Source organism: Trachymyrmex septentrionalis, unplaced genomic scaffold (assembly GCF_001594115.1).
Source record: "Trachymyrmex septentrionalis isolate Tsep2-gDNA-1 unplaced genomic scaffold, Tsep1.0 scaffold40, whole genome shotgun sequence".
NCBI lineage: Eukaryota > Metazoa > Arthropoda > Insecta > Hymenoptera > Formicidae > Trachymyrmex > Trachymyrmex septentrionalis.
The window spans coordinates 2,261,808-2,272,861 of record NW_017305569.1 but is presented as its reverse complement, the minus strand read 5'-3'; the positions used below and the strand labels follow the sequence as shown (position 1 = coordinate 2,272,861).

The window sequence follows — 11,054 nt, the reverse complement described above, 5'->3', positions numbered from 1 at the left end:
GGGGGGGGGGGGGGGGGGGGGGGGGGGTAGGGATGGAATCGGGCACGGGGGTTGCCCATCGAGAGGCCTCGTTGCTGAGAAAACATCGATGCTGCATTTACGTGGAGAATATTCCTGGGTAACCCTGCATCCGTAGCGAGCGAACGAGAGGGGTTGACGGGCCAGCGAGAGGATGGGATAGTGGAGGAAACGGAAGGTGGGAACGGGGAGGGGGGAGGGGGAGGGGGAGGGGACGTGATACCGGCAGGCAGCTTGCTGGCAGCTATATCGAGTTACGCTCCGGCGCCTATCTATCCACCAGCCCTTCGAATCTCTCACCACGGCTCTCTCCAGCTTTCTAGCCCGTCCACCCTCCGCCCACCCTTTTCCCGCGCTATCCCCTGCGTATTTTATATCGAACGAGCGACAACGCGTTTTCGGAATATACACACCGACAACAGCCACTGATGTCACACTGCCGTGCTCGTACGTTCTGGCTGATACAAACACGAGGCATTTGCACTCGATCATGCTGATAGTAAAATAGGTGGTTTAAGCGAGAACTTGTTTCCCGCAAGTATCGTGCGTAAAATATTCGTCCGATGTTACTGTCGAAACAACAACAAATGATTTGAAAGTGATGTTTCGTACGTTGCTAGTATAGAATTAGCGTAAATAAATCACTTCTTTTTATAAAATATTAATTGTATATATATATATATATATATATGTGTGTGTGTGTGTGTGTGTGTGTGTGTGTGTGTGTGTGGAAAATGAGATTATTGTATAAGTAATGAGATAGGAAACTAAGTTTTTACTTCACTAATAATTTGGCAAAATCCCAAGCAATCCAAATGCGTTCAATAATACGATAAAGAAAAATAAGAAAAATGCCGCCTTTCAACGAATGGAACCTCTTTCGTCGAGTTGACTATCGGATGATCGCGGGAAGAATGCTCAAATGGAAAATCCGGGAAATTCCCTCACGGTGGCTATCGATGTAAGTCAGGACGGCACGTAGCCGTAAATGTCGGGAATTCAGCATCGGCGGCCGAAATTGACATTCGGAAGCCGACTTTCTGGAAAGGGATCTGATCTAAAACGCCCGCCAGCTGCCGTAGATCCGTGCTTTTCCCTTCAATACCTCCGCTTCTTCTCTTCCTCGTCTCCGTCTCGTTTCCGTCGCGGTAATCACGGAAACGGGATTTGAAATTCGAGGCCTCGTTAATGGCCGGTGACACTCATTCGTCGCTTGTGCGGTAGTCGGATCGACATTCGATCGGCAACCTACTATTTGCGTCCATTTTTCTTACGAAGCTTCTGGGAAACATCGTTTTGTCAATGTCATTGGTTTCGATCATATCTCGACAATCAGAAATAACGACCCTTCTTTGCGCACCGTAAAACGTCTTAAGCCAGTTGCGTTTAATCGACGAAGGAGTCAACTAAATTATTAAAAAAATGAGAAGAATAAAAATTGAAGAGCAATATATATTTATATACGCTCTACGTGTAATTAATATATGAAAAAAGCATGACGGACATGTATTAAAATCATCTAGCAAAATTAAGATCCAATTTTTAAAAAATTGTCGTTTGACTAAATCGATTTAATTGATTTTTTTTTTTTTTTTTTCATTGGAGAATATATTTAAGTCAAGTATATTTAATTTAAATACATATATTCTTTCGAAAGAAATAAAAACGAATTAAATTAATTTAATTAAATAAACAATTTTTTCTCAGTGTATTAACATATCAAACTGGATAATTCATAAAAGCAAATAAGTGTCACCTAAGCGTCATTTAAATATAATAGGCAAAAAAGGCATGGAGGATGAAATCATTTAGAAAAATCGGAATCTATTGACGTATCGAGGGATACTCAATAGGAGTAAACAAGCGCGGTAAACAGGACCTTGATGACACGAGTCAATATCGATCAGAGTTCGGTTTACATCCTGTTTACCCTCGTTCCATGCTCTGCGAAGCGCGCGCCAGGCGCCGGCACCGTGTCCAAACGCAGAACGAGAGCTGATAAATTAACGCATTAATTAATCGGAAATTGGGATAGGAGATGGAGGGAGGGGGGTAGGGGGTGTGCAACACCCGATGCGACGCGGACCAACGCAGATCGTATCCCTGATACGGCCGACGGGCATCATACGCAGCTGTCCGAGTCATCCCGGAATTATGCTGGCCTGCGTGAACCTGTCCGCGAATAACTGCCCTCCAGTTTGGGTTCGCGTGCGTGGCACGTCGGCGTAGATAGCAACTGTCTCGCGTCGCCGACGTGTCCCGCTCACTGACACGTGGTAGTCGTCGCACACGTGCGCCGGTGCGTGCTATTCCGAACGAATATGCACTTGCCGCTACCGTCCGCCGCCGGCGATGAGCAACGGCCGGAATTATGAATGCCGCCCGATTTGTATGCCCGCGGTCACGCGACTATGGTAAAACGCCCGTCAAATATGCTACTCGGAAATTGGTAGTAGATACTCTTCGCGAAGGAGATTCATCTTGGTTTACAAGATCGTCTATATAGAGAAATGGAGGGGATTGTGGAATATTATATTACGTTGTAGTAAAACAGTCAACGGACATATAGTGCAAAATATGAAAAAAAGAGCCTACTTCAGTAGTCCGGATGCACAGAAAACTCTTTATTTTCGCGTGAATGTAATAAAACGAATAAAATAAAAGTTCCGACTCTTCCAAGATGATTCCCGGTGATTCCGGGTGATTCCCAATTAATTTAGCTTGTTCTTCTTTATCCAAATGCCGAATTAGCTATGTAACGAATAGCCTAATGATTATCAAAAATATTTTAAATTATACGCACACAATAGTAATATAAAAACTTACATAAAGTAAAACCGAAGTCATATATTTACATTGCGTCAATAAATAGAATCACAGATTGCCAGATTTGCTATGTAATCATTCAAAAGAAACACGAAAAACGAAGAGTTAGAAAAATATTAAAATTATTTGTCTGAATTTTAATTTTATTAACTTACATGTAAGCGTTTCTCGCGACTCGATTTACATTTTATATTGATAAGGACCCGAATTGAAGGGTCGAAACGATTATTTTATTTGTTTTTTGTTACATTTACACGAAAATAAAGAGTTTTCTGAAACAGTGCATCTGCTGAAACAGCTGACGTAGACTTTTTTATATTTTTCACTAATTCTTTCGAGCCTCATTTTATATATTTGTAGATATATTCGTATGACATAATTACTTCTGGTAGAAGTTTCTTTCCTAGTATTAGCCCTGTTTTCACAATCTATGGTTAACCTAAAGATTAAAGATTAGTTCCAAGAAGTTTATGAATGAATTTCATTGGTCATCTTTAATCTTTGGAAAATCACATATTGTGTAAATTGACCTTAGAATGATCCTAATTATGTAGGTAAATATTTTTCGAATATAGAACGAACGTAATTTATAAAAAATTGAAAAAGGAAAAAGGACAATGATTATGAAATAGAAGGGGGATGTGTGAAATCCACCAATTATAAGTATAACTTTACATCAATTATAAGTATAACTTACACGACATACATTTTGTTTCTAATAACCCTATTCAGTAACTTTTAACGACTGTAACGATCGTTATAGTTATTAAGAGTTATTGAATAGGGTTATATATTTAGTTAATTATATCATTAAAAGTCACATTTAAGGTCTTCAAACTAGACTGAAGTAACAAAATTAATACCAATATATTTCTCAAAATTACATAAAGAGTACACACCTGTAAAACTATTTGCAAAACTGTAATTTTTACGACAATGCAGTAACACTGTAATGACCAGTGATTATATTATGTTTGCAGAATGTGAACAAGTAATTTTGATGGTCCTCAGATTGTAGTACAAATTATATAGGATATCGCATATTCCACGATTTATCTATTCCATAACCGTTCCCTGTCTTCCATTCCTTCCTCTGTTCTGAACATAGGTTAAAGATACGTAGAAAATATGATTGACTTGCACTACTGTCAGAGAAAATATAAAGTTCAGTATCTGAATTGAATAATCACACGAATGTTATCAAATAGTTTCAGTTTGCAGTAACGATAGAATTTATAAACAAAGATAAACGAGATTTTTAAATCAATTTTTAAAGGGTTGTATCCACATATTCACCATGCTTTCTACCATCACTTTTGCTCGTGAATTCGTAGCAAAGAAACTTTGTATATTCGAGACTGACAATCTGGAGCTGATTCCATTGGATAAACATGACGTATCCTATCGACGTAATTCTACAATGGCTGCTATCGTTTATTCGCGCTACTCTAACAGAATTTGCAAATTTTACTCGTAAAAACGCTCGGTATTCAGCGGCAGTAGTCAATCTCGTCCCGTTGAGTAAACATTATTTCTGTCGGTTTCATCGCTCTGTCAGATTCGGCCTCATTCGGAAACGACGACGTTTCCAGTTGGATGATTTTTTTTTTTTTTTTTAGTTGCCTTGGCGTTAAGAATGTAAATGGAATTCGAGATTCCCAGTCGATCGGTGAACGCGTGCTCATCGATAACGTATATGCAAGCGTGTTCCACGTTGCACAGGTGGCCGTCACGCACGTTCGACGCATCTTCGTGTTCCCTCCCGATCGCATATTGCGTGCAACCAGACTCGGGTGCGTTCGGACGGACGCATGAATGTCCGATACGCGCTTTGAGGGACCGCCGCGACCACGGCAGGAACGCATCGCGAGGAGATAATCGCAGGTTGACGTGTCCCGGAGGTAAATAGAGTGTATAATCGCGGCGGCACAACGGCGAAGGCGACGGCGGGAGGCCGACGGTGAAATTCGCAGTCCCGTCCGTGATGGGATTTGACGGTGTTGCCGTAGATTCCGCACGTCGCGGCTTGCTGCCTCGGATAAACTGTGACACGACACACTCTGCACCGGACGCCTTTTTAACGCCGTAAAGCCGTCGCACTAACAGATTTCGTTTTAACGAAACGCGAACGCTTTCCTCCGCGATTGCGTTAATTTCACGTTGAGGGGTGCTTAAAACTTGACGAAAAAAGGCGGTATTCCAAATAATAGATTAAAATATTAATCGTAAGATACTTATAGCGTGAAATGGAATATTCGTGTCATATATACAAAGACAAATGTATGTACATTTCAGTTGCTACAGGTGCTGAGAAAAGTTATGTCTAAATTGAAGAAATCTTTCGTTGACTTTTTTTTTTTTAAATTAAAGTGAAAATATCTTGGAGGAAAATAAAAATTTACTTGATTTCAGAAAATTTTATTTGATTTCAAGAAATGACGTTCCACTCAAAGGAACTTTTCTTTAACTGTATAGTAATACACAAATTTCTTTGATTCGAAGAAACTTTGCTTTGTGAAGTGTATATTTCCTTTTTAATTCTATAGATTTCACTGTACTTTCACGTTTTCTTCCCTCCCCTGATCTGTCTACAGTGGTTATATAAAATATTCCTTTTGGCTTTTATCGTAATTGTTTTCGTGTAATCGATGGTATCCAATTCCGGTATTTTGGTTAGGTAAGATAGTGTTAACAAGCTTTACATAAGCAACGATGCAAGCAACTACCAATCATGGGCGACATCAAAGAGAATCCGTGTTCTCCACTCTGATCTATCGTGGTAGAACCACCCGCGTGTATCGAACTAGACCAATAAAGCAACATCGAAGGGCTACGCTATTACGTTGCATGTCGACGTGAATAAGTGATTTTAGCAAATCGAAGAAACACTATAAGAAACAAATGAGCGTTTCGTAAAATTGCGTCGCGCGAATCAAAAATGAATTCTTAATAAAATAACAGGATCTAAAAACACACGGATATAAAAATAGAAATTTTATTATTATTTTGAAAATTCCTAAATATAGTAGAAATTTGTGAATAATTGGAGAATCTTTTAATTTATTTTAATTAAAATTTATTCTTTTTGCAATAATTAACTAATCATTACGTATAAATAATACCGTAAAAATGTACACTTTCGTCAACAAATATCTTCTTTTATTCGAAGGTATCCTACTATACTTGTTTATTTGCAAGGTCACAAATAGTTCATAAACAGTTATGTAAACACGCCGTTGCTTCGAAAATGTTTCGTTAGACGCATCATGTACGATCGTTTCGCTCTTAATATAACGATACCTTTTAGATTCCAACGATTCTCATTAGTAAACATTGCATAAGCAATTCGCAAGCAATTGATGAAGCATCAAAGAGAATTTGTGATTTTCGGACCCATCGTAATGACCCTCTGGAATATTTCACTTAACATATCCACTAAGCAACGCCCAAGGGGACCACGCTGTCTCTCTTTCTCTCTCGCTTTTATCCTCTCGGCCGACGGCCGTAAGGCAACGCTGGTCCCGCGAGAGCGCTCGGGGGATGTTTCTGACCGCCAATCAGCCGGTGGGCGATAATCGCAGCTCGGTCACGTCAGTTAAAATCGCTGTCAATCCTGGCGGGTGACTCAAAGGCGAACTTTCCGCGTTGCGGTTGCTGCGTTCGATGTAATAGCAGCAGGGGGTGCAGCGGGGACGAGTTACCCGCCAATCCTATGCGCGCGTCCATGTCCATGCCGCTTTGCTCGGGGGGGTACAATGGAGCAGCGTGCCTGTTTCCCAGGGGGAATATCAGAGAAGAGAAGCGCGCGCTCTCTCCTCTACTGACCGGTCGACCCACCCCATTGGCCGCCGGTGAGAGAGCACTTCCTGGTAGCCTCGGCCCTCGCCCGCAACCAGCCGCAGGCCACAAGCCTCAGTTCCTGCAAGCCTCTAACGTCACGCTACTCTCCAGGTCTGACCTCCTGCCGACAGCGTAATTGTTTAGAAACCCCTTGATCTGTAATTTCAGCACATCCAATCATCCTCTTCTTCCGCGCGCGAAACATCGTTAACGCAATCCTACCACCGTCGTACAATCGTCGTTACATACATGGCGGCGTCTTCTCTCGCTCTCGCTCTCTCTCTCTCTCTCCCTCCCCCCCCCCCTCTCTCTCTCTCTCTCTCTCTCTCTCTCTCTCTCTCTCTCCCTTTTCGTTGGGCGCGCACCCTAAGTACTTGATTGCTCTCGCGCGTGCATAACGTGTGTTTCGCACGCTTCAACTCTATGACGATTTGCTTCGCGAAAGGAGATACGCGAGGAATCGGTTACGATGCACCCGGAGAAGCTTACAGATTTTGAATGACTGACAACGGAAGACGAGAAACGTGCATCGTACAGAACAAATGCATCGCTGATTATTACGCTCGCGATTAAATATTAAATTTCAATTTGCGCAAATAGATATATTGCTGATTATTTTCTCAATAACTTTACATAACTTTTTTAGAATTTTTTTAAAATGGAAATTACTATTAAAACTATACGTTGTGTGTGGAATAATTTTTTAAAAATTGCGAAAACGTTATGCAAAACAATTTTTTATATTTTTTTTTGTGCTCACGGTGACAACAATGACGACTGTTAAAAAAATTGAATATATTGCACAATAGTGTAGAGGTTCAGTATCAAATTTTTACACTTGAAAATAAAATAAAATATGTACATGAATTACAAACATTTTCCATTATCACACGTTCTCTCTACTCTCTCTTCCTGTCCCTCTCTCTCTCTCTCACTCTCTCTCTCTCTCTTTTGATTTTTTAAAAATAAAACAGTAAAACCAACGAGAGTTTTCACATTTCTAGCAATGACAGATTTATTCTACAGGTGGTTTGAAATTTAGGCGAATTTTGGTGAAATATATATTTTCCGAGATCTGACAGGAAGGAGAGAGAGAGAGAGAGAGAGAGAGAGAGAGAGAGAGAGAGAGAGAGAGAAGAGTTCCTGTCCGACCAGAGCATGACATCAAATTCTTTCTGACGGAAATAGTTTCTCGGAGTACACGGCAGAAACTTCAGCCTCGTCCCTTTCATTGGAAAATGTGTACAACGTGTGACTTTTACTCAAGTCAACCGCATGTTACATGCGACATATACTTCACATCCACCGCTCTCTCAGGTTCATGAAATTCTTCAAAAAGTCAGGTATGCATGATCGTCGGAGCAAATTCATAGGAATGCGCGTCCGTTTCGTTTTTAAACTTCTAAATTGTTCATAATTTAAAATTATGCATTCTTTAATCTAAAACTTCGCTTTGTGCGAAATTTATGACTCTCAATTTTCAATAATATGAAGTATAATACTATATTCACATTGCATTGCGTAAAAATATTTAATAACTTTTACTTACGTTACTCTTAAATTGGATTAAATTTTAAATTTTTTATCCTATCCGCTATGTGCAGACGAGTTATTTTGAAATTTAAATATACATTAATATTCGTAAAAAGTAAAGATATAAAGCAACTTACGATATCCTCCAGTTTTGAGCATCCTTTCCTGGCGGTGCACACCAAGGCGACGATGACTCCACCTCCAAACATAAGTAGGAGAAACACTGCCAATTTCCAACCGTGATCTCTTTGCGGAATAAGTTTCTTGGCCGCCGGTAACCTGGCGACTTCCGCCGTAGAAACGCCGACGCGAGACGCCCTCACGAGGATCGTCCTAAGGCGTCTCGACGCCTTCTCACAGGCCATCTTCGTTGGATTGCTCTTCGAGGCCGATCTCGATTTCACGTGCACGTGATCCATATCTCTGGTATTCTCTCACCGTGTTTTAGCGTTCTCCAAGCAAATTACACGCGTGAACTCGCTCGATCCTCTTGCGAAGGAGATATTCTAAAGCTCCCCAGCTGCTTGCAGCCCGTCCAAGTTCCGAGCAGCGCACGAACAGACATCGGACGAAGTATCGGAGTATCGGTAATGTAACCGCGGAAATGGACTCTGTCCGCGTGCGACGATCACAATATCTACTTCGGATACGGGATTTACCGAACTCACGGACGCTACAATCTACGCGAGTATTCAAATATCGCGCGGTCCATTTCGCGATTGAATTCCTTCGTGTCGAACACGTCGGGCAACGTCTCTTCGGAATTCCGCCGAACCAGGAGGTTTTAACGATTCACCGCACTGCGTCACTCTCTCTCGCGTCACTTACTTTGCGAATATTAAAGACCATAGAATTACACAAAGGAATATCATTTATCATTATCTCCGTCTCTTCAATCTGATTTCACAATCAGCCCGATTATTATTAATACTTCATTCTTCTATTTTAATTTTAAAAATTGCGACTTTTTTTTGTGTACTCCGTATAATTATTTTATTCGAAATTGATGTTATTCGCCGCTTTTTGTGCGGCTATCGAACTATTCGGTAAATTCGAAACGTTGCCGTCCTCGCCGTTCTTATGTGGACTCTTCCACGAGTTTTATGACGTTACCGGACGATCCCGTGCTATCACGGGAGCACTACATGCACCCTCACCCTGTAAACCGCGAACGTAACGCGTCCCAAGTCGTTATACTTTTATGCCCGCGACGTGGAAAGACGTGAAACGACGATGGGACTTGGACGAGAATCCAGGAGAGACGAACAGCAATGGGAATTGCCGGCCAAATAGAGAGGATTGCCGCAGAGAGGTGTTATATCTTCCCGGATCTTACTATTTACCGAATGATACTTGCGACTTACCCTTCGCTGCCTCGATCCGTCTTAGCTTTTGACCACCGTCAATTTTTCACGCGCTTACACAATGTTGCGTTGTTTAAAGGGCATTACTTATCCGCTTTTGTCAAGACAGAGTAGGTAATATTTTAAATGAGATTTTGGGAAGATCGATGATGGAGATTTCGGATTAAATTGGTCAGTACTACTATCTACTTCTCTTCGTCTTCGCCTTTTGGGTTGATCCAAAGAGAATTTCACCCGATGCGACTTGCCTTCTTGAGTTGGCGAATCTCTCGCTCCCGTTCATGGGTCGAGGAGGGGGACTGCTTGTTCGCTGATCGAGCGACTAACGTGAGATCCGAGCTCTCATGAAGACACGATTAATCTTACAGTACGGTCATTTCGCCATGACCCAATGACCGGAAGGAAAATTAATTCTCCTCGATCGAACAGGCGCTCAGACGACGGCCTCATATTCTTCCAGCAGGATCCTCGTTCGTGGCGCCGTCAATTTTGCTTCGATTTTACCGTTCGACGCGCACCACTCCATCCGTTTCTGTACAGCGTCGCGTATATGGTCGACGATGCTTTTATTCGCGAGATATTGGCACTTTCACGGTTTATCCACCAGACACCTTTTATGACCGAAGATGAGTCCTCAATGGCCAAACGCTGCGCCTCTTCCAGTTGTCTGCCGTTTCCTCGTGTGTGATATCTGTGAATCAACAGATACAATTCTGTAGTACCGTTCTATGCTTTTCACCATTCCACCTCTACGTGCAAGACTTGCGAATTATGCTCAGTAAAATTTATTATGTCAGCGCCGAAGCACCGAACTACTGAATTCGCTGAATTATTGAAATAAAGTGAATTTCCAATTTCATGTTAGAAAGATTAAAAAACTGTTATTTTCTCATTACTTTGAGGATCACTCTCCAATCTGCGAAATCGCTGCGAGTATCAAAACAATACTACTGACAGCGCAATAAATATAGCGCGACTCCGTCGCCATAAAATTCAGCTTGGAAAACAGACAAAAAGTGGGCCGACCAAGTTCGGCAAGTTTCCCAAACTACGATCGACGATCGCGATCCGATACCGATACTTACCGATCGACGTATAATATATCTCGAAGTGGATGGACTTCGAGTGCATTAAAGATGGAAGCAATATCGGAGATGGGATTATTCCACGCGCGGCCGGTGATGCTACGACGAAAAATACTCGTCGCCGTCGCGGAGTGTAACGAATGGTTCATCACAAGGACTGTGTCCGAGGATTAAGTGAGAATTATCCTGGTTTCCACTTCTCGAATTCCATCCGCCTCACCCCGTCAATCCGCGTATACGCATAACGAACAAACGGCTTCTTCTTTTCTGCTAACTCTTTCCCGCTTAATCTCAAACTCGTTGGTAATTGCATTATTATACGTCTGACGGAAAGCACGCTTCTTTTCGCAGCACGTTTCTTGTCACGTACGAAATATATCGTTTCTTG

The 11,054-nt window shown here is 41.7% G+C and overlaps 1 protein-coding gene across 1 annotated transcript in view; it reads right to left on the bottom strand.

The window, feature by feature from the left end:
* LOC108751059 overlaps positions 1-9,194 on the bottom strand; it is a 25,557-nt gene extending 16,363 nt beyond the window's left edge. The window contains exon 1 of the mRNA XM_018491000.1: positions 8,355-9,194. Coding sequence (XP_018346502.1) covers positions 8,355-8,636 — 282 coding nt within the window. The 5' untranslated portion in view covers positions 8,637-9,194. The remainder of the gene's footprint in view (positions 1-8,354) is intronic.
* Positions 9,195-11,054: the final 1,860 nt, after the last annotated feature.